The following is a 23638-nucleotide window of genomic DNA, read 5'->3' as shown; positions in this document are numbered from 1 at the left end:
CGCCCCGCGGGCCTAGGGCCCATTTGCCCATCCCTCGTCCAAACACCTATATAAAGAACAATTTGGCACCCAAATTAGGGTTCCTCCTTAAGTAATTAAGCTCGGATTGAAAGTATTGCAGGGACCATGCAAAATAGAGTGGGTTATTATGGGATGGAAGAAATAGCTGGCCTAAACAATCATCACAAATTCGCAAAGTCACAAAATCTGTGATTTGGCCTAAACAATTATCACAAATAAACCAACAGTCATTCCTTACAAACCAACAACAATAACAGTATTCTGTGAAATAATAAAAATAGGACCATACAAGAATTTGGAAGAGAAAATCAATACGTTAAGGGATGACGGAATCAGGAATCAGAAATCAAAGAAAACCAACAATCATTACTCGTGTGTATCTGAGAGAGGAAGACTGTTCTAATTCTAGAGCATGAAAAGAAATCAGAAATCAAAGGGGGAAGGGTTGGATTCTTGATGGCATTTGGTATTTATACCACCATCCTCAAATCCATCAAAATCCTTCACTTATTAAAATCCTAGAAAATCACTGGTATTTTGACTACACCTAGACATTTGTGGATGTTTTTAAAATCCTAATCAACTATCGGTGGATTTGGATGTATTCCTTAAAATCCTGTTAAATCATAATTTGACTACACCATGATTTCAAAGTCTTTTAAAATCTTAATGGACTACACCCAAATTTTAAAATCTATTAAAATCCTAATTTGCCTACACCCCCCTTAAATAGGGTAAATTACAATTTATTACCTCAAATTTGGGATCAATTGCAATATCTTAAAACATCTTTAAAACATTCGATCTTCTACATTTACTTATTATTTATTTCAATTTCATACATCTGTTAGAAAATTTGTTAAGTTAAAAGTTAAGTGATAACGTGACAACAGTTAGTTCTATTTTTTATGCTGATGTGGCTACCAAACTTGTGCCACAAAAAATAATTATTAAAAATTATAAAAAAACGAACATCTTCCTCACCGTCAGGCCACAGCCACCCTTTTCCCAACACTGGCGCACCTCTCTCTCGACCCCACGTGCAATAAAAAATGCTTGTTGAAAACAATTGTAGGAAATAAAATAAAAATAATTACAATGCACGCATTTACAATATTAATCCTTAAAATTGAAAATTAACAAGAAATAGTGAAAATATGGTGGTCGAATATGTAATTTTGGTAAATCATAGATTTGATAAGCAATAGAAAAGCTAATACCTTCTTCCTCTTTATCTTGGCCTTCAAAGGCCTCTCAAACTAGCATCTTTTCTCAACCAAACCAAAACCTAAAGAAAAACCGATCATGATATAACTTTTTTGTAATTGTGCACAAACAAACTCAGTCTTGCGGTGTTTTTTATACATGAAGTGGAAGGCTCTAGAATGACAATTTTGAAAATAAACTGCGGACCTAAATCTGTGTGCATGAGAGTTCAAACACCAAATACATATTTGGGTCCACAGTTTATTTTCAAAACCGTCATTCTAGAGCTTTCCACTTCATGTATTAAAAGAACTCCTAGACTGAATTTGTTTGTGCACAATTACAACAAAGGCAAATCTTGACCTGCTTTGCCTTGGATTTTGGTATCGTTGAGAAAAAGAAGACAGTTTAGAGGCATTTGAAGGCCAAGATGAAGCGGAAGATGGTTCAGAGCACTCTAACGAAAACGGCCTCCATTTGAGGTGGGGGAGAAGGACCAGAGATTTTTTTTTTACCACGGAAAAATTCCAGGGAGAGAGAGAGGGTTGCTCTGACTATATATTGTGAAGAATGTGAGAGTCACAATGTGATTTTATGGCTAAAGAGAATAGGTTGTTTATGGAATGGATTCGGTACGATTTTTCGATTTCTTCGAATTTTCCCCACTTGTTCGTTGTACGATCTACATATGGGAAATCTTAGGCACACATGGAAATGCTACGCTTGCAAAATTTTAAATCACCACCAAAGAATGGAGAGATAAGGATGAGGGAGGAATTTACAAGTGTTTTTCTTTTTTGTTTGTTTGAGTGCAAGGATAGCGGGAGTTACAACTCATTTGGAAGTTTGAAATTATATTAGAATATTAACTATTTTTGTATGTATAGATTCTCCGATCTTCTTGGATTGAAAAGATTTAGGATCGCCTATCAAAAGAAAATTATGCACTTGAATTAAGTGACTAGAATCGTATCTCTGACTTATAAGTGGTGGTGATGGTGGTGGCGGCGGTGATTGTGGTGGTGGTGTTGTTTCTCAAAGAAATCGTAATTATCAATTCAGTAAGAGAAACAGGTGAAAAGAAAAACATATCAGTAAACCGCTTAGTCAATGATACTTCCGAGCCACAAGGCGTCGTCCGCTCACTTCAAGGAAGAGCATGTGATTATTGTTTACCAATTTTAGCAGTCTCACTGATATATTTCCTTAAATAATAAAAATAAATAAATAAAACATAATTATAGCACACTTGAGCAGTTAAATACGATATAACAACTAGTTTTGTTTTATACTAGCCTTTTTTGGTGTATTTATATACGTAAATTGACAAAAGAAAAGTCAAATATTTGAAGTAAATGAATAATATTAGATCATGCTAGAAGAAACCCCTAATAAACCAATTAAAGCATCTGAATCTACATAATAAAATCGGTCTCTATTGAATTTACATTAGAAATAGAGAAAATAATATTTAATAAACAACTGATTGAATCACATTATTATTAGCCCATTGTGAGGCTAAGCTCACCCCCTCCCCCTTAGTGTGGATAATATTCAAAAAATATAAAAATAAAAACAATCATTTGACAACTAATTTAATCACATTATTATTTGCGTGCGAAAGGCCTTTTTTATAACTGGTATTACGCGACTCTTAAGATGTTTTGAACGTGTTTAAAAAATAGAGAAAATAATATTTAATAGACAACTTATTAAATCATATTATTGCTAGCCTATTGTGAGGTACTTAAAAAAACTATACAAAAAAAATTAATTATTAAAAAAATACCGTTAAAATGATGAAAATACCCTTGCCACATTTGATGCATTATTTTGGATTGCTTTTGAAGTTTTTTGTTTGAGGGGCATTTCTATCCAATTATTTTTTGTGAAACTTGTGACAGCAAAAAACACTGTTCATTGGGCCCTTGGCTTTATATATAAGAAGATAAAGATGTAGTTTCATATTGATGGGGTCAAAATATATCGCAAGTCATTAAACCAACGAGCCAAACAACAAGAGGCCATACTCCTAGTCATTGAAAATTTTGGAACAAGATTTTGGCATCCATCTGCTTTCGGAAAAACCCTCCTCAAACAAACACGCTTGCGGGCGCTGCACCACCAATTGGGGCGCGTTCATTGGACTGACTGGCTTAATTTTTGGGTTCCAAAGAAACTGAATTTGTTTAGCTTATGAGATAACCTTAGGTTCTGATAAGCGTTTTCTATCGGCTAACAATCGGGAGTGTTTAGAGTCGCTTGTTGTTGAACGGGTTTAAAAGGTTCGCCCCTGCACCCGAGTTCTTGTTCTGGTCCGAGTCCCCTCCTCCCCCAAGGAGGAGCGAACAAGTATGTTTCGAAAATCTTTTCGATACAGAAAATCATTCAACATGTATAAAAGTTAGAGAAGCTAAACAAGGACCACGCCATTTCGCTACAGAAAAAGTTTGATATTTATGTTTCGAAAATATAGCCAGTACAACCATCCAGTCACCTAATCATACAAAACATTTCACGTTTGTGTGTTCAAGGGGAAAGCCACCATCCGTTCTCCATCACACCCAAACCCACTCCCTTCAACTAGAAAACCGTTGGGCGAAAATTAGAGTTTAATAGCAATTCCCACACAACCACACGAACAAAATCCTCCATCTTTAGCGCATGGAACGAATACAAACTGTAAAATCCTCTCCGAGCACAGATTCGCTTCCCACCCTTCTGCTTCAAAATCAGAGGGTCAAATGGTACTCCACGCATCTTAACCCTCTTGACTTTCATCCTTGACTAGCCTGATCATGTCATCAATTCGGAGAATGGTAATAGCTGCTTCAGTAGCAAACTGCCAAACAAGAAATGTTTCGAGTTAACAAACATTGTAAGGCTGTTATTGAACAAGACTTATCCAAAATTATTACTGATTTGTATCTAGGATTTTGTACCTGAATTATCTTCACTTTACTCATTGCAGGCTCAATGACTCCGGCTTCAAGGTTGTTACGAACTTCTCCCTTTAATAGGTCTAAGCCCATGCTGCAACAATTTTAAAGCAATCCCGATAAGTATGCAGTCACAGAATGTGCAATCTATGCATCCAAGACAGAATAATTTCAGTTGCATGCATGATCACAATGCCATAAAATTCAATATAAAGACACCATAAACAAAGAGGACTACGTAAACCAAAAAGAAAATCAACACTGACAGTAAGCATTCCCCAAAAGAAAAAAAATGTGCAATCGGGAAGAATTGCCATGGCAATAATCAGAATACCTAGAATAATCCTTATCCTTCTTGTCAGTCTTGGTTGTTGCCTTGGTTTGTGCCCTGTGGTGGTTGGCCCGTAGTATTGAAACTAGATCTGTAGAATCCTTGGCAGCATTGACGGCAAGCACCTAAACCAGATAAAAGTCACAATACAAACACCGTTAACAGACAAGAATTGCAGAAAGACCACTAAAACACAACATGCTCTAAGATGTTTAGAACCTTTGGTATAATCAACAAAGCTTCAGCAAACTCAGCAATTGCCAACTGCTCACGTGATCCTAATGTTGTAGCAAAACTCTCCAAATACACAGACAATGCGGACTCAACTGCACCTCCACCTGGTACCACCTGTATGGTAATATACCAATGAATGTAAATAACAAGAAACTCATAAAGAACCCACGATCATCAAGCTTGGTGGTGAAACCTTCCCAGTTTTATCTTTTTCTTTCCGTTGAAAAATACATTTCAAGTTCTCCCACACCTCCCCCACCCAACACACACACACGCACAAACACATGCACTCATGATTCGGAAGAATCTACAAAAAAAAAAATTGCATTGCACAAATCAAGTAAACAGACATAAAATCCATTTATCATGAAAAAGTACCTTATTAATAGCAAATAGCAGCAAAAATAATTTAGTTCAGGAGAGTGAATTTAAAATGTTATGATCCTTTTCTTGTCATTGATGTATTAAATAGATGTTACCATGTGTTATCTCATTGAAAAGCCCAAGTAAAGGGAGGAAAGGGACAAAAACATCAACAATCCAGTTGCTGATATAGGATCTACGATATCTTTTAAAAGAAAAGGACCACAAATACTCAAAGACAATGTATTCCATAAATTTCTTGCAATCATAATAATTAAAGAAAAAAAATAATTAATTTATCACCACTACTAAACAATGCACACCATTAAAAGAAAAGATCACCAACCCATTTTAAACACTGGAGAAAGAACTCAGGAAGTGCCAAATTTTACCATGTTAGATTCTAGAGTCCTCTTGACAATAGACAAAGCATCATGAAGGGCTCTTTCCATCTCATCAAGCATATAGTCATTTGCACCTCTGAGGATCAATGACACCTGAAAATAATATACGATATGATTATAGAAAATGTCATACTCGTGTAACTTCATTACTTCTTGAATAGATTGGTCACGGTCATGCGTAGTTATCTTAAGTCATATCCTACACATAAATGCATAAACTTCACAAAAACTTCAGGAATAAGAACTCAAGTCAAGCAGGGAAAAATGTTAAAAATTTAATTGAACTCACTCACCGCACTGTTATTTTTTGTTCCTTTTATCAAAATCACATCATCATCAGAAATGCGCTCCTCTACAACTTCATCGGCAGATCCAAGAAGTGACGTATCGAATGTTTCCTCCCCTTCCATATCAGCGAAAGTTGAAACCTACAGATAAAAAAACACAAGATGACATAGTTATACAGCATATGGATCTACTTTTTGACAATAAAAAACAAATACAACATGAGTGAACAAGTAGTCCACTGATTGATTGTTTTCAATTAAAAATTGTTTAGTAGTATACCGACGTACTGTTTTCAAGAGTCCAATGATATACTGTTATCAAGTATTCCACCCTAAATTTGGGTTTAGGTTCTTCACAAAAAAAATTTACATATTCATGTATTGTTTTCAATTTATAGGCTGATGATTAGGATATGACACGTGATGATTCCAAAGGAAAATAGAATTGCAAAAGAAACCATTTCCATTGAACACGAGTGATAGCTGAACTCCAAAATGATTCCAAAGGAAAATTACTCTGCAAGACAATTATATTATTCGAGAAGACATGAAGAATATTACCATTGTTGCACCTGTAGCCTTAGCAACATGGCGCATATCTTCTTTCTGAACACGTCTTACAGCGATAGCCCCAGCCTCCACAAAATACTGAAAAAACAATCAAGGATATAAAGTTAATGCAATTGATGAGCTCAATACACCCGGTGCATTGATAAACCACTCATTGTAGATAGATTGCACACTAACAACAGTGAAGCCACATAGAGGACTCTACATATACCCACACCACCAATATATAAATCATATTTCTTTGTATGCCAAAGAACAACAAAGAAGTTAAAATAAAGACAGTACAACTACTCGTTAGTTTCATAACATGGTTACTTTGAGACCTCAAGCTTCTGCATTTTTGTATTAAACAACAGCATATTTTATAGTCATAAAGATGTATTGAAGTGGATAAGAGTAACATATCATAAAGATTACACAATTTTCAAATAAGAGAGGAACCTACAAAAAAAGTATCGCCAAAAACATTAACCGTGAGTGTTGTTCAGCCATTCAAATTTTTGGCCTGGTCCAAAGGTGTATGACCAAGCTAACATTAACCATAATATTAAATTTAAAAAAAAATGATAATAAGGGATCTGCTATTGGCACTCCATCAAAGTCTTCCTGCACTCCTTAGTAACAGACAAAATGAAAGGGGAAGGACTGCAGGATGATCTTTTTGGAGTGCTAATAATCTAGAACTGAAAAATTGAATATCAGTAGTGGCTTATCTAAAATAGTTAGAGAAACAAATACAAAAGAATCTTGCCTTGAGTGCCATGTCGTCAATCCCCTTGGTAGTCAGAATAACATTTGCTCCAGCTTTCAGAAGTTTTTCAATACGCTCTTTTGTCATATCAGCTTCTCTGTAGAGATATACATATCATCAATACATTACCAAACACACAATAAAGCATCAATAGATGGCTTTTTAACATAATGATAATCATCAATACAGAAAAAGTGATTCAAATCCTTTCCCAAGTGTAAGCAATGATCAGTAACATCCTTAACTTCCCAAGCCTATCTATTTTAGGCAGTTACCATTATGTTTGAGGATTCATAGCAGTTTTTGAATCCTAGGTACATTCCATAATTCAATATGGGCCTAACAATTTCAATGATTAAAGGGTGATTGAGCCAAGTCTTTTTAGCGGTATGGACAAAAGGACTACATAATATCACAGCAGAATCACCTATTCTATACCACAGCATGCTAAACTGTGTTCATACCCTCCAACAACATGCTATGGACAGGGTCTGCAAAGCTGGTTAAGTGATATACACATGCAATGATATGATGTATAAATTAAGGTCGATCATCTTATCACCTTTGGCGAATTTTTTCAAGCTCCCTGGGATCACTAACTAAAACTTGGACACCCATTTGCATTTTGGTTTTCTGAAGATTAAAGTCAAGACAGGCAATCTTTGCAGGGGAAACTCTAAGTGGCATTCCTTGTGCAGCACGGCCTGTATTTAGTGCATAACCAGTTAAGAGATAGCTATCTCTTGCACTTTTTCCATGAGCTTTCAAAACATTAATCCCCTGAAAATAAAAAGAGCAACTAAGACAAAGTACTAAAGCAATAACAAAGAAAAGATAGAATAATATAAGGAGGCATATGAGCTTATGATGGAAACTTCATGACCATGTGTATACATAACTACCAAGTACCAACCTTGATTGGGTACTTGACTTCCCCCCGAGCATTGGTCATCTTTACAGCTTGTACTGCATCGACAACCTAGAAAAAGCAATTGTATACTAGGATCGTTAAAACATGCACAGGAAAAAAAAAAAAAAAAAAAAAAAAAACTATGGATTTAACTTCTGCTCCTGAAACCGCAAATAAGATTTGCCAACTATTTAACTTTACATGAGAAAAGGAATTCATATGAGTAACAAATCCAGTAACATTAACCCTTAAGAAAATAAATTCAACTCATGTAAAATTCATTTCTAACGAAATATAAATTCACAATAGCATACCATATTTGCAAAGAAGTCACTGTCACCGCCTATCAACTTTGAGGACATGCTTGTCTTTGCACAATTTACTAGAGAATCTTTTCCAAGCTTGTCAACCTAAGAAAATCAAGGTACAATCAATTAAACAAACAGGAACATTTTTTGTATCAAATGTTTTACAAATGAACCACACATTTCTGTATGTCAAAGCTTAAGGCCTAGAGACAATCAATGACTTATGACTATGAATGTACGAGTAGTAAGCCTTTTTGGCAAGAGTGAATTGAATGTCCAAAACTATTAATTCTTTCCACACTATATGCAATCCTTCCAAACCTCTAAAAAAATTCAGGAAAGAATTCCCACGTATTCTGTACAGCCAAAGTGAAATTTATTCCAATAACAAGAGACCCTTTTACTGCACACATTGAAAGAAGAATTTACTGGAGGAACCTTACCTTCACAGCTAATTTTTCCTCAACATATTTGCATGCTTCCCTCATAGCAAGCTGCACAGAGGGTGATACGGTCAGACATAAGCGGTTCAAATACAAAAGAACAGCACCATGTTATATGCCACAAAATATTTTACAAGCATAGGCTGTTGCTAAATATTGAATCAAAAATAGAAAAAGAAACAAGAAGAGGCGCTCACTCTGTAACCACTGATTATGGATGTTGGGTGAATCTTATTCCTTACAAGATCATTTGCTCTCTGCAGAATTAGAAGCAAATCGTCGATTACCCAGTTAAAAAAAAAAAAAAAAAAAAAAATTCCTTTAGAACATAATATTGCTTCTAGAAAAGCATGTGGGGCCACCTTAAGCAACTCTGCAGCTACAATCACCACTGATGTCGTCCCATCTCCAACTTCTCGATCTTGGAGCTCAGCCAACTCCACAAGCACCTACACATGTATAAATGCATAGTCAGACATGTATAAACGCATCTATATTATCATATTTGCAAGAAATAACCAACTCTCACACACCTTGGCAGCAGGATGCTCAACTTCTAACATCTTGAGTATAGTAGCTCCATCATTAGTAATAGTCACATCACCAATATCATCGACAAGCATCTGAAATGACCAATCAATAAACATAGTAAACTAGCTGAAACCCATGCATACATAATTTATAATATTACACAATTAGGCATACGAATTCACTAGTGATTTTAAGCATCGACTCCACTATGAGGGGCCCGCTCAACTAGCTGAAACCCTTCCATTAGACAAACATCAACTCCACCATTGATTTTTAAGCATACAAATTCACCATAAGGACAACAACTAAAAGAATGAAACTCCATACCCTTGTGGGGACCCCGTTTAGGAGTGATTAGGGCGAGCCAAATCACTAATAGAGTGCTTAGAAAAAATTGAAGAGTGATTTATATAAGAATTAAATAACTTTAAGTAATTATATGAAGAAGCACGAGCAAGTTGCTTCTCCTTGGAAGTGAATTTTTTTAGAAAAATAAGGGAATGTCATAGGGTTTCAATAAAAATTTTGAAATTACCAAAATCACCAATGAGTAAAAGCACTTCTACAGAAGAACTATTGATGACAAATCAAACATTGACTGAAAATTTTGAAGCTTTTAAGTAGTAAAGTACACCAAACAATGTTACTAGATGTATAAAGTAGTAATAGCCCAACTGAAACCTTAAACGCACATAACATCTCAGACTCATACAAATATATATATATATAGAGAGAGAGAGAGAGAGAGAGAGAGAGAGAGAGAGACCTTGTCGAGGCCAACGGGGCCGAGTGAAGATTTGACAATGTTTGCAACAGCTTGGCAGGCCATCACTGTGTTCAACAAAACAAAGTCGGACAAAATTAGCAGCATTTCAGTACGAAACCCTAAAATGGAAAACCCAGATGGGAGAGAGAGGCAGAACCATTTTGAGTGCGGACGTCCTGACCGTACTGACGGTCGCCCAAGATATCGGGGGTCTGAGAGGACATGGTCATAGAAGAGAGAGAGAGAGATGGAGCAGAAACCCTAGATAAACCCTAGATCGGATCTTTGGAGGAAGAACGGAAGAAAACGAGAGGGTTGTAGAAGGTGCTTACTGTAAAAGTGCAAGTGCGCGTAAAATTTGGCTTCGGCAGCCCAAAACCGACTGCGCTAAATCGGAAGGGTTTCGTTCGCTACGACGTCGTTTTAATCTCACTGCCAAAACACCAAAGAGAGTCCAGTCCAGTCCACCTTAAACCAAGAACAAAAAGCCCGCTATTCTATATGGGGCTCACTCTTTTGAGATTGTTATTTTATTTTATATTTTTGGAAAGAGGAGATAACTGGTTTCAAGCCATTCATTTCGGACCTGGAGAGTCTATGCGGAATTTCACCATGTCCTTGACCACAGTCAAACATGCTCATCATTTCGGAGTATCAAACCCAGGACCTCCCACATTTTTTTGTTTATTGGAGAGTCGTAGTCCGTACCCTTATCAGAATTAAGGAAAAAAGAGAGGCACATTTCATGATGTCAACCCAACTGTAACTTGGAAACAAAAAGAAGTCCTCAGCAGAAATTGAGAAACTCCATCTCACCACGAATAGAAGAAAAGAAAGAAGAGCAAAGGGTCTAGGCTTGGAGGAGTTTGAGTTGCTGCAAACAAAATCAGACCATGAGGAGGTGGTATGGGATACAAGGATGTTCGGGGCTTCCATCTTTCCATTTCAAAACCTTGAGTTCCTAGCTTCCCAAATTGTGCAACTTAACAGAAAAAAGAGGTTGAAATTTGGGGATGATTTGTGGAACATGGACACGGATACGGCGATGCGATACTGTACAACCCGGTGATACGAAAAATCTCTAAAAAGTAACATATGATACGCGATAGATACTGCAATTAAAATTATATAATAACAAACAAAGATAAAAATATATAATTTAGAACATATTTTGATAAAATAAAAATATATAACTTAGAACATATTTTGATAACACAAGATCATCCAAATTCAAGTTCATTTGATTTGTTGGAGAAGAAAAGTTAGAAATCTAATTCCCTTGGTCTATATAAAAGAAGGGTGACAGTTGTATTCATAGTTTCAATTAGAGGTTGGCTCTTCTTAATTCATATTTATTGATTTCAAATAAAGCTCCGTCTCTTATTAATTTTTTCTTTTTAATTTCTAATATGGAAGTGTAAAAGTAAAAGCATGATACTTGTATTCCAAATGTGGGATATGTGTATCCGTCAAGTCAAAGTGTGTTTCTTAATTATGATATGTATTTGACGAGTATTCGAGAGTATCCAGCAACTATCATATTCGAAAAGGATCGAATACAGGATACGCAACCAAGGTAAAGTATTCGTGCATCATAGGGGATGATAGTTCCTCAAACAAAGATGTAGAGGAGATCTATTCAATTGTTTTGGTTTTTCTATGTAAATGGGTTTTGGACGTTGAGGGCATTTAGGTCTATTCATGTGAATTTTTTGTTGTTTTTGATTTTTTTTTATTTTTTTATAAAAAGTGACATTTATGAAAGTGAGTGTTAAATTTTGGCTATTATTGATAAATTATCTTTGTATGAAGCAAAATATTTATCCATACCATTGGTAGAGTTTGTAAGACCACGAGTGATCATGAAAGCAACGAATGGAAAAAGCAGCATGTCATATTAATGGATAATTATGAGAATAAAAAAAAAAGAAGATATTTGGTCGAGTGAATAAATGGGTAGAGCCCTACTATGGTTCCAAGTATATATCCTCGGAAACATACAATACTCTACTTCATTTAATATTTCAAAGATCAGGAGTAATTGAAAAAGAAAAAATTAGATCCAGTACAATATGTATCCCGAAGAATCCTGAATCTGATATTAATAATATAATAATTGTACTAGTAAGCTTTAAATACCATTTTGATTTGATATCCAAATGATTTGTTATTGAGAACCATAAACGCATATGAATTGAACATAATTTGACGTCAACTGAACCATATAATTTTAATAATAAATTTAAGTAGATTTGTACCAAACCGAACGTTTGAAGGTGAAATCGGGCCAAATCGAGGAAGATCTATAACTTAAAAAAATAAAATTCATGATTATTTATATAATGACATATGGTGTATCACCTCGTGTGCCGATAATACCGAAAAATCTCCCTTGGGATTTGGCAAAATTTTGTTTTGCTGCGTGAAGAATGGAACCGGAAGTCTGGAATGGGTTGAACCCGTTGAAAGTCGAACCAGTTTGCTTACGTCACACTGGATTCAGTACGCAGATGGATAATTGATTTTCTTTCTTCTTCCTCCAACTTCAAATATAAAATATATAAAAAAGAAATAAAAGAAAAAGAAAAGAAATAGTTTTCTTCTTCCTTTCGTCTCTCTCTGTCTCTGTCGACGTCTGCGAGGGTGTTGGTGAAAAGCTAGAAGATGAAGCTCGGCTTTGAAGAATCGAAAGCGGTGTTTGGACTGCTCAGAGCAGAGCAGCGCCCGATCGAAGAGATCGTCTCTGAGTTCAACTCCCTTTTCTCCCATGGCCGCCAATTCATTCCCTGCTTCTCTCTCTCCCTTCTTTTACAGGTCTGTCTCTCTGTCTCTCTGTCTCTCTGTCTCTCTCTGTCTCTCTATCTCTCTCTCTCTCTCTCTCCCCCTCCCTCGTGGCGCCTGCTTTAGGACAAGCATTGAGAGGTGCCCAATTTCATTTCTTTACAGAATTGAAAGAAAAACCCTAGATCCCTTGCCATCATGTTGCTAGGGTGTTATGTGCAATGGCGTATCAATTATGGGGTTTTTATAATTTGAATGTATGATTATGAATACCCAAAGTGAAGACATATATTGATATTAACTGAAAATTTTTTTGTGTTAAAAAAATGTTGGGTTTTGTGATGTGGGATTCTAACTAGCTGGTGCTATGCTTCGCAGGACAAGAAGATGCTGAACTCCACTCAACGTTTGATTGCGTTCACTATTCTTCAGCAGGCATATTCGTCCCAGAAACCTTCTGCAAATCCATTCTTTAGTTTACTTATAAACGTAAGCATTGCGCATTTGTCTTTCAAGAATCGGCAGTCTTGGTTGCTTTAGGGTTCACAAACAATGATCGGTATCTGATTGAAATCAGTTTCTTGGTATCTATTTGCTAGGCATGTTGCACCAGTATGCATAAAGTTGTAAGGAACCTCACTTCTCTCTGAAAAGGCTCTTTTGAATCATTTACCATGATATCAACCTCATCCTCGATATTGAACATTATCACACCTAAGATATGAAACATATAACTGAGAATATACCTACATGTATGCTATCTGCCTCATTGTTTAAGACTCAGTCAAGTACTAATTTAAATTATGAACAAAACTGATTGTCGTTTCCTTTGTTTTTCCCCTGTGTACAACGGTTTTATAATCTCTGAAATAGATCTCTTGCTGATCTTTCACCTTTTTGATTATTGAATCACTTGAATTGTTCAGTTTATTATATTCTTATCAATTAAATGACCCAAAACAAAAAGAAATACTATTAGGATATATGCAAAAGAAAGGACTCAACTCAACTAAGACACTGGCTATAACTGAATAAATTGGTTTGAAGGCCACACTTTCAAGATTCTTAGGTTTGGTTGGTCTAATAACCTACATGACCATTTAGATCAAGTCTGGGCTGATAACTCTACTATCAGTTTCAGATTTCTATATGAAGAAATTATCACAGTAAACAATGAGAATGTAAATATGGAAGTATGAAAAGTTTGATGAGCTTGTGGTTTCAAATTATTTATCATTAATTTTCATCTCAATACTTCTACTGTTTATGATTCTGTTACCAATTTGAAGCCGTTGGGGTTTTTTCCAACCCATGATAAGTTGTCCCAAGTCTTTTGGGAATTAATAGTCTTAGAGGATTAAATTGTTTTCTCAATTGGAGAAGGATTCATAACTAGATTCCAATTAGGATTAGTAATCCTTATTGAAGAAGACCTTTATTATGTCTATATAAAGGGGCTATTGTACTAGTTTTGAGGAGGGAGCAAAACAATAAATTGTATACCACTCAAGGGATTAGAGTGAGAGAATATTGTAAAGTGTGTGCGAGAGAAAAGAAAAGAAATAGTGTATTTCTTGTTCTTGTTCTTTCAGGTTTATCGTCAAGTCCTAGTTCTAGAGATTTGGCAAGATTATTGGTTGTACTCATTATTGATATAGTGAAAGATTGTTGTTGCTGTCCCGTGGACGGAGGCACATATTGCCGAACCACGTAAATTCTTGGTGTTATTTATCTTGGTTATTTGTTTTTCGATTTCCGGTGTTTGTTCTTCTTTTTCCCATTCTTAAAAGCGATATTCTCAACAAGTGGTATCAGAGCCTGATTTGGCTGATATCTGTTTAGAATGGAGGGTGCAACCCGCTTTAATTGGGTTACATGGAAATCAAGAGGAGGACATGCTTTACTGAAGTTGTTAAGAGCAAGCCAGCAAGTATGTCTGATGCTGATTGGACCAAGATGACGATAAGTGATGTTTTCTGGCAAAGAGGTCTTTAATTGCCTTTGCCAATGACGATGGGTATTGCGATCAGGGGGAGCCTAGTCAAGAGAAGTCTAATCAAGAGGGTCTTGGTTAATGAGTAGTTCGATCAGGGGGAGCTTGGTTATGGGTAATTCTATCAGGGGGAGTCTGGTCATGAAAAGTTCGATCAATGGGAGTTTGGTCAAGAGGAGCAATCCTATTTCGGTATACCTTCCTTATGGTCTGGAGGGGGAGATTGTTCGGTTTTTTCCAGCCCATGATAAGTTGTCCTAAGTCTATTGGGAATTAATAGTCTTAGAGGATTAAATTGTTTTCTCAAATGGAGAAGGATTCATAACTAGATTCCAATTAGGATTAGTAATCCTTATTGAAGAAGACCTTTATTATGTCAATATAAAGGGGCTATTGTACTAGTTTTGAGGAGGGAGCAAAACAATAAATTGTAAGCCACTCAAGGGATTAGAGTGAGAAAATATTGTAAAGTGTGTGTGAGAGAAAAGAAAAGAAATAGTGTAGTTCTTGTTCTTGTTCTTTCAGGTTTATCGTCAAGGTTTATTGTCAAGTCCTAGTTCTAGAGATTTGGTAAGATTATTGGTTGTACTCATTATTGATATAGTGAAAGATTGTTGTTGCTGTCCCGTGGACGTAGGCACATATTGCCGAACCACTTAAATTCTTGGTGTTATTTATCTTGGTTATTTGTTTTTCGATTCCCGAAGTTTGTTCTTGTTTTTCCCATTCTTAAGCGCGATATTCTCAACATAAGCAATAGTTAAACAAGCGACAGACCATTGTTTGAAGTGATATGGGGTTGAATCTATGCTTAACAGTTTATTTGGCACTTAAGTTGCTTTCTTGATGCTTTAGTACAATAACATTGTAAACTGCTTTCTTATTAAAAAAAAAAAAAAAAAAAAATCAATTTGTTGATGTGAGCTTTTATGCTTGGGGTGCAGGCTGCATGTGATGTTGAAGCCGAAAAGTATGAGAGGGCACTTGTTCTGCAGCTATTACAACTATTTGGATCTGATGGCTCTAGTGGTGGCAAAGAGGTTCTCCATTATTGTTTAGCCTTTTAATTCGTTAATCTAAATTATGTTGTTGATTTAGTTTCTACAAACTTTTACTTTTATGTTTGTACCTGTGACACAAAACTGCCAACCAATATGAAATTTTTTATTTTCTTCTTTTCCCCTAGGAATGTTGCTAAATTAGCATTACAAATTTACAATGAATCTGACTTAACCTGTTGAATGTGTGTGCTTATTAGGGGCATTTAGCAGCTAATTATGAGTTATGGTTAGCATTGATGTCTGTTAGTGTCGAGTAAATTGTTAACTTCAGAACCTTTCTAATACATTACTTTGAATTGTAACCCGCAAAATTTTCATGCTTCCTATCTTGGACAATAGTAACAGCTTGGTTACAAAAGAATAACCCTTTGGGTTTCATGCTTCCTCTCTTGGACAGTAGTAACAGCTTGGTTACAAAACAATAATCCCTGTGAGTTTCATGCTTCCTTTCTTGGACGGTAGTAACAGCTTTGGTTACAAAAGAAATAACCCTTTTGGAAGCCCAAGACTATGCCAATGCCCAGGTCAAAGCATAAGGCCTGTTTGGTCCGAAGATATTGCACGTGGCATATGATGTTCAATAGAAAGAAGATAAAATAAGAAAGGGTGAATCTATTGTTAGTGTATTAAGAGTCATTTAGAAAAACTTTTTAAGTTTTATAATTCCTCATTGTAATGAGTCTTTATTTTTTATTTTTTATTTTAAGGTCTTTTTATTTTATTTTAATTAAGCTTGTAAGTATTTTTTGAAGCCACCGAGTTCTTTTTGTAAAGCAAATCAAAATTTGGATGTCTGAATTTGAAGTTTTATCTTGCAGCTGTTGGCTCATCAAGTTTTGATAAAAAAACACATCTTGTGTTCGTTCCTATATTGGTTATTGTTGTAAGATTCTTGTTGTAGATTCTTCTCTCGAAATTACAAATTTTGTCGGATAGAGAACTGATTTTCCTATATCTCAGCAAGCATTCATACCAGCTTTCATTTTCTCAACAACTCCACAAGGAAATAAAAACCCCACCAGGAGACTGAATTCTTGTTTATTATCTGTTCAAGTTTGTCAACCTTGGTTGTTTTTATTTGCAGGATGCATTGTTTTATAATTAGTTGTCATTGATATTTGTAGTATACGTAAATGAAACGTTAGTATCAGAAACCATTTTAACTACACCAGTGTGAACTGTAACCAGCAGCTGTATTACTTTGTTTTGTTACTTCCTCATCTTATCTTGAATCCTTTTTGGCAAGATTATGTTTATCTGAAGGAGAATCGTCTTTTTCAGATACTTAAACAAACTGCTACAGAGTACATCAAAAGTTTTGATCCTTCAGTACATGTAAGTTACGTAGACCTATGTATATTTTACTATTAAATACACTCATAATTAGTAAACTTTCAAGCCTACGTAGGATCCACCTGCATTCAGGGATTTTGTTACACAGTGTGTTGAGAAACATTCTCAGTCTATGAAACGTTCTCAGTCTATGTCTATAATAAATATTTTTCAATTGTCCTCTCTCTCAGGCATTCCCGCAACAAGAACAGTTGCAGCAGCAGTATGCCGATAAAGTCCATCCAGACCGATTTATTTCTCCATTCAAGGATGGTTCTGTCAGAAATGTGGTCGCAGACCCTGATGTTCCTCGTGGTTGTGATGTTAACTCATTAGAGTAAGACCTTTAACAATGGATATCTATTTTTGTCTTCTTTGCTCTTTCTCCAAATGACATTAGGATTCATGTTCTAGGTTTGATCTACAAACTGGAACAAAACCTAAAATTGGATCTGGAGATAGAGACGAGACAGTGCTTGGCTTGCTATCCAATTTAGCGCTGGAAGGGTTAGGTCCACACTGGAAAAGGCCTATTCCACCAAGGCTCCCAGTTCAGGATGATGAAGTAAGACGTAAGGGTATATTTATTGATTATTTGTAAGGGAATACTTGTTCACTTGATTTCGCTTGTCAAACATGTTTCAGCTAGTGTGGCTCAACCCTGTTGACAATCATGAACTTTTATGGGATGATGGCATGTGTATTGACACTAGCAGAGGGGCAGCTGTCAGGGACTTGATTGCAAAAGCATTAAAAGGACCACTTGCGCCTGCACAACAAGAGGTGTCGACATGTATATACAGTATACCCTTCATAATATTTAATATATCTTAATCAATATAATCATGTTTAATATAAAAATGCCTTTATACTTCTATGTATCAGTCCAAATGTTGAATGATTGAATATTTTCATATCATTTAGTCAAGTCAAACATTTTGTGTTTCGCCTTTGGGTGATGTGGGTCCTAGGATTTAGTGTATGAACCATTGTCGGGCTGGGCCTAATAAAAAAAGAGAGCGGGGGAGGGGGGGATAATATTGATGAACCATCTTTACACCTTCTCAGCCCATTCTAGTGATTTGGAAGGCTAAGGTACCTTGTAAGGTTCATACTTTGCCTTGACGATTGTTCATGGCAAGAGTATAATAAAGATGTTGATTAACAAACAGGCGTAATGCTTATACCTGACCTTCTTGTGTTATGGCCAAAAAGAGAGTGAAGCATATTGATCATCCTTTCCTTTGTAGCCCAAATGTGGATTCAATGTGGAATAACCTTTTTAAGGGGAGATTGAATTGGGCACTCTGGCTTCTTAAGAAATAGTGAAATACTGTGCTGGTGGAAAAAGGACATAAGCTCTGTGGACTTATTGTATTTAGCTATTCTTATATTTATTTGGTTGGGAAGAAATGTTAGAGTTTCCAAAGGAGGAGGAGATGGGTTTTTCATTATGGGAGAGATTACCTTGTCTGCCTGCACGCTTGTCTAGATTTTGAAGAGAAAGGATAGCCCGTATTAAATGTTGTGACGAGGTAAAGTAAATTCGATAGTTATAGAAGTGGGAGGAAGCAGTGCGGAACAGGACCTGAAAAAAGATTTAAGTACAACAAGACTCTGAAGCAATACTGAGATTGAGCATCAGAAACCCCAAACAGTGGGCAGGGTTAGAACGTAGGTCACCCAATCCAGCCATGGAATTACTTATTATTGTTACTTTTTATAGGATTTTGGCCAGGCTAAAAGTCACAGTGACGCCTATCCTCAAAACAAAACGCTGAAACTTGAAAGGAGGCCCTTCTTGTTTGGACCCCAAGGTTTATATGTAAAGATCCGCTGAAGCTTAATTAGTGTAAGGACCTTGGAGTTTTGGAGTCAATTAGAAATGATACTTTGTAAGCATCTTTGACTTTAGTCTTATGCTTGAACCTGGGGATAAAGATGTGGCTAGGGTATACTCTAGTTAGTAGTTGCACGTCTGCTAAAGTGATGGCCCTAAGGTCTCATTCTCCCTCCCCCGAATATTATTCTTGCTAAAATAAATTATTTATGATAAAGGGTTTCTGACGGCCTCATTTTACTGAAAAGTTCATGTTATTTGATAAACTGTTACGTCAGTAATTTTGAAGGAAGAGATGACGTAATGCTTGCCCTTTCCTTGTTCAGCAAGTCTTTTCGGAGTTGGCAAATGACCTGAAACTTGTATATCACTGTGGGCTGACACCAAGAAAGCTACCGGTAATTGTTGTCACATAACTATCAGTCATCAACATAAATATGATTTAATCTAACACTTGTATTATTCCTCAATTATTGTTTTCAGGAATTGGTGGAAAATAATCCCCTAATTGCAGTTGAAGTCCTCACCAAGCTGATAAATTCCCCTGAAATAGCGGAGTATGTTTTTGGTCTCTATGATTTACTTTGTGTCAAAATATACAGAGAATCAGAAATTATTTTTTAAGCCTGTTCTTATTATTTTTATTTGGTTTGTAAACTTTTAAGCCTGTTCACTTCCTCATTTTCAAGGCTTTTATGCTTTGTAAAACTTTTATATGTGGCCACAGATACTTTACAGTGCTTGTCAATATGGACATGAGTCTGCACTCTATGGAAGTGGTGAACAGGCTTACTACAGCAGTCGATCTTCCTTCTGAGTTCATACACCTGTACATAACAAATTGTATATCATCCTGTGAGAACATCAAGGTACTTGCTTACACCTTGCCTGTGGACTCTGCTTATCGGTATTCTGAGATTCAAAGGCACAGTTCAAGTCTTGATTTAGACTATATGTGGTGAAATATTTCATGCAAGGGTTTTAACTTGAAAAATAATTAGGAGCCTGCTTGAACACAAGGAAATTCTGCGCTCTTTCTTTAAAAAATATACAAATATATAGCATCCTGCTTCCCCCTATTCTTTGTTGAAGATGTTCAAATGAGGGCTTATCTATTTAAGGTTCGTTTTAAGGCCTAGCATTTTTAGGAAAGTTAAGCAAATCAATGTGTTAGTGTTTGCTGATTGAACCTCAATAGTATAGGTTGGTTTGGTTTCCTAAGTTGAAGGAACGAACAGTTACGTGTGTCTCTCTTTCTTCAATTAGGCTGGCTTTTACTGTGGTGTAAACTATTACTTGTTAAAGTTGCCGTGGTTTTATTTGGTATTCACTTATACGCTTGAAACAATATTACTAGTAGGGTCACCATATGCTTGCTTCACCAACTATTTTGATTATAATTCTTTCTTCCTCTGTCACTCTGTGTGAGAGGGTATTAAGACGATGGTTTTTGGTCATTACCAAACTCTTATTTTGTAAACTTGTTAAGCAGTTTAAATTTTTTTACTACCAGGATAAATACATGCAGAACAGGCTTGTGAGACTAGTTTGCGTGTTTCTTCAGAGCCTTATCCGAAACAACATTATCAATGGTCAGCGCCACACTCTACTTGCAATTTAATGTTATCTTGGTCATTTGATTCGGATTGAACACGCATGCTTAATGTAGAAACAGTAAATGGGATGCAAAGTACACTAGTTGTAAGAACAATTGAAGCAACACGTGAACAATTTTTAATCTCAACGTTATGTTGCTTACTTTTATTAATGGTTGTCCTTGCAGTTAAGGATCTTTTCATCGAAGTCCAAGCTTTTTGCATAGAGTTCTCGCGGATTAGGGAAGCAGCGGCGCTCTTCAGGCTCCTAAAGTCCTTGGAATGAATATGTTGGTTTTTGCTTCGCAAGATTGCTACTCTTCTATGCTTAGCAATTATTTTCTGTATGTTTTGCTCTGCCTATTTTCCGCTCAGCATGTAGATAGAGGATGTCTTCATTTAGATTTTAGAGGTCAATTAATGAAATTTTCTCCTTTATGCTGGCAGTGTTGCTATTTTTTCGCTTAAGTACGATAAAAACAGAGTAATGTTATTTAGATACACAAACCTAACGCTCAAATATAAGCGGGACTTGAATTAAAAAAAGATTAAAATGAACGCGCGCTCTTTCTCCAAACCCTTATCTGTCACCGTTGTCTCCTTGAAATTGCTGATTCTGGTGGTTTTCAGGCTGTTCCTCACCCAAGTTCTCTACCCAACTCTCAGGATTATTGCCGATCGATCATTTTGAAAAGTCTGGATGATTTTGTGCAAATAAACCAGATCTGGTACAAATTCTAGGAGATGTTCTCTCATGGCCTAATACTTGCAAGGAAGTGGTTCTTACAAAATGTGTGTAAAAAAACTGGCGGCATGTCGTCTGATATATGTGTGTGTGTGTGTGTATACAAAGCCTTTTAACAGGAGTATGCACACGTCTTTTAACAAGAGGGTTCCTCATTTTTCTAAAAAATTTGGAACATTCTCTTGACCGTTGGATTGACTTTAATGAAATTGTATGGTTGAGATTAAATCACAGGCCACACAATCTTAACCACACAATTTCATTAAAATTAAATCCAACGGTCAAAAGGGTATCCCAATTTTTTTAGAAAAATGGGGATCCCTCTTGTTAAAAGATTAATATATATATATATATATATATATATATATGTATATATATCTATTCTATTAAGAGAAGAGAGCTTGTCAACTTTTTGCCCCCTTATCTTCCAATTTTGCTCACTTTTGAATATACAATGTTGACATGAGGGCAAAATAGTAATTTTGTATCTTTTGAACTTTTTTCCCCTTTTTTTCTCTTTTCCCCTTACTTTTGATACATAATATTTACATAAGGAGGGGAAAATAGTAATTTTATATCAAAATATTTACATAAGATAAAAAATATGCACTTATTAAGAGAAATTGTCCTATCAACATTTTTTCATACACGTAAGTGAAATCATGATGTTTTTTAGATAGTTTGAATGAACTGAAGCAGTTGCGCTTGAAGAGAACGTGCAAGGAGGTGAGCGGTTGTTTACACATACAAAATGTTTGCTCTTTGCTAGTGTGTGTGTGTGTGTGTGTGTGTAAACTATCGCTACATGATGAGCAATCATCGGCCCATAGCAGTGACTTGGTAATCAAAGGCTTATTACATGGTGGGAAAAAAAAAAAAATTTATAGCTTTTGAAGATGAGTATTTACCATCAACAATCCGTATAATTTTTTTTTTTGGAAATGTTAACCACACATCCTTTCTTTTTTTTTTTGTACATTGTATAAAATTGTCTATTATTTTGTTTGATTATTTAATTTAATTGTCAAAAATAAAGGAGCGTGGGTAGAGAGAAAGAGAGAGCAAAACAAGTGTAATTATCATTTGTGTATTGTGAAATTTCTCTTCCTAATATTCAATTTGATGATTTTTTTTCCTTTTCCCTTTTCATTTTCGCATAACTAATGGTGCAAACTAGATCTTTGTATCATTTTTTTTAAAAAGAAGTACGATATTCATTGAAGATTGAAATACGTATAAATCGAAAATAAGGTGCTTACATTGGGTCTCAATAAAAACCTTGCCGGGGGCTTTCAACTCGATCGAAGGGAAAAAAAGTGTCCCGCACCAAAATTAACTACTAGTACTATCTTCCAATAATAAATCGGAAATTACATCGGGAGACTCTTTGAACCAAGAAATTGGGTGATCAATAGTTAGACTAAACCTCGCAAGGCGATGAGCCACCTTATTCATCTCTCTTCGACCAAATGTAATTTTCCATTGCTTGAAATATTGTAGGAGGTGCCTTGTATCCACCAAACAGATGCCCGTAATGACCACTATACGCTCGACCTGCATTCTGAATTGTAGAAATCACCTACAACGCATCCCCTTCCACCTCGACCTGTTCCGTGACCCATCTGCTCAAGAACAGCGTTGCTACACGTGCAGCATCAGCCTCTGCTTGTAATGCTGATCGCGCGACTTCCCCCCTGCTTACTTGTGCCGCCACAAAACCTTCTTCCGAGTTTCTAACTACCATCCCAAATCCTCCAATCGACCCCTTTTCATCCCATGTTGCATCAAAATTACACTTTATCCACCCAGAAGCCGGAGAGTGCCATTTATATATTCTTGGTGTAGCATCATTCCATTTTTTAAATTCGACCAGCCACATTTGTGCTTTGATTTGGGTATCCAACGGAGAGACATCAACACTAATCCAAATAAAATCATTACGTACCTTCCAAATATTCCAAACTAGGAAATGTATCAGCTCAAAGCTTTCCTTAGATACATTCTACGCCATATACTCCAGCCACCCTCTGAACCCTTCCTTACTTCTATGAAACGAACAAAGTCCCAACGGACTTCCAAACCAAACAGCTGCCACTCTAGGACACAACAATAATGCATGTGCTACTGTCTCCGCTTCTTTATCACAGAAATCACAAGTATCCTCCGTAAGTACGCGTCTGTTCTTCAAATTCACTTTGGAAGGCAACGCATTCATATACCCATGCCA

General features: G+C 36.0%; 2 protein-coding genes across 2 annotated transcripts; one reads left to right on the top strand and one right to left on the bottom strand.

Moving 5' to 3' along the window:
- Positions 1–3665: 3665 nt before the first annotated feature.
- LOC103960314 (T-complex protein 1 subunit alpha) lies at positions 3666–10379 on the bottom strand. Its single transcript, XM_009372771.3, has 17 exons — positions 10222–10379; positions 10065–10129; positions 9301–9390; positions 9130–9216; positions 8965–9024; positions 8768–8818; positions 8331–8426; positions 8020–8085; positions 7669–7886; positions 7107–7203; positions 6347–6433; positions 5792–5926; positions 5487–5591; positions 4717–4845; positions 4501–4622; positions 4170–4260; positions 3666–4069 (listed from the first exon to the last, which is right to left on the bottom strand). The coding sequence occupies exons 1-17, from the start codon at positions 10292–10294 to the stop codon at positions 3989–3991; spliced, it is 1653 nt and encodes a 550-aa protein (XP_009371046.1). The 5' UTR covers positions 10295–10379; the 3' UTR covers positions 3666–3988.
- A 2187-nt stretch (positions 10380–12566) lies between these two features.
- On the top strand, positions 12567–21104 carry LOC103960313 (CCR4-NOT transcription complex subunit 11-like). The gene is made up of 12 exons (XM_048591601.1): positions 12567–12878; positions 13224–13334; positions 15783–15878; positions 17181–17234; positions 17423–17568; positions 17646–17796; positions 17877–18014; positions 19398–19469; positions 19555–19628; positions 19799–19940; positions 20585–20663; positions 20855–21104. The coding sequence occupies exons 1-12, from the start codon at positions 12729–12731 to the stop codon at positions 20950–20952; spliced, it is 1311 nt and encodes a 436-aa protein (XP_048447558.1). The 5' UTR covers positions 12567–12728; the 3' UTR covers positions 20953–21104.
- Positions 21105–23638: the final 2534 nt, after the last annotated feature.

This window comes from the organism of the source record quoted next, unplaced genomic scaffold, assembly GCF_019419815.1.
Source record: "Pyrus x bretschneideri cultivar Hongxiangsu unplaced genomic scaffold, Pyrus_bretschneideri_v1 Contig34, whole genome shotgun sequence".
Lineage (NCBI taxonomy): Eukaryota > Viridiplantae > Streptophyta > Magnoliopsida > Rosales > Rosaceae > Pyrus > Pyrus x bretschneideri.
Note: the sequence above shows the minus strand (reverse complement) of the source record. Positions and strands in the feature narration are given on the sequence as shown.

Bases quoted from the DNA above. Each gene is read 5' to 3' on its own strand.
- LOC103960314 (XM_009372771.3), bottom strand. From the start codon at position 10,294: ATGACCATGTCCTCTCAGACCCCCGATATCTTGGGCGACCGTCAGTAC. The intron at 8,086-8,330 runs GTATGCTATTGT...TGCTTTTTCTAG, and splicing joins GTGACTTCTTTGCAAATATG to GTTGTCGATGCAGTACAAGC. The intron at 7,887-8,019 runs GTTGGTACTTGG...TTTTATTTTCAG, and splicing joins AAGTCAAGTACCCAATCAAG to GGGATTAATGTTTTGAAAGC.
- LOC103960313 (XM_048591601.1), top strand. From the start codon at position 12,729: ATGAAGCTCGGCTTTGAAGAATCGAAAGCGGTGTTTGGACTGCTCAGA. The intron at 17,235-17,422 runs GTAAGTTACGTA...CCTCTCTCTCAG, and splicing joins GTTTTGATCCTTCAGTACAT to GCATTCCCGCAACAAGAACA. The intron at 19,470-19,554 runs GTAATTGTTGTC...TATTGTTTTCAG, and splicing joins TGACACCAAGAAAGCTACCG to GAATTGGTGGAAAATAATCC.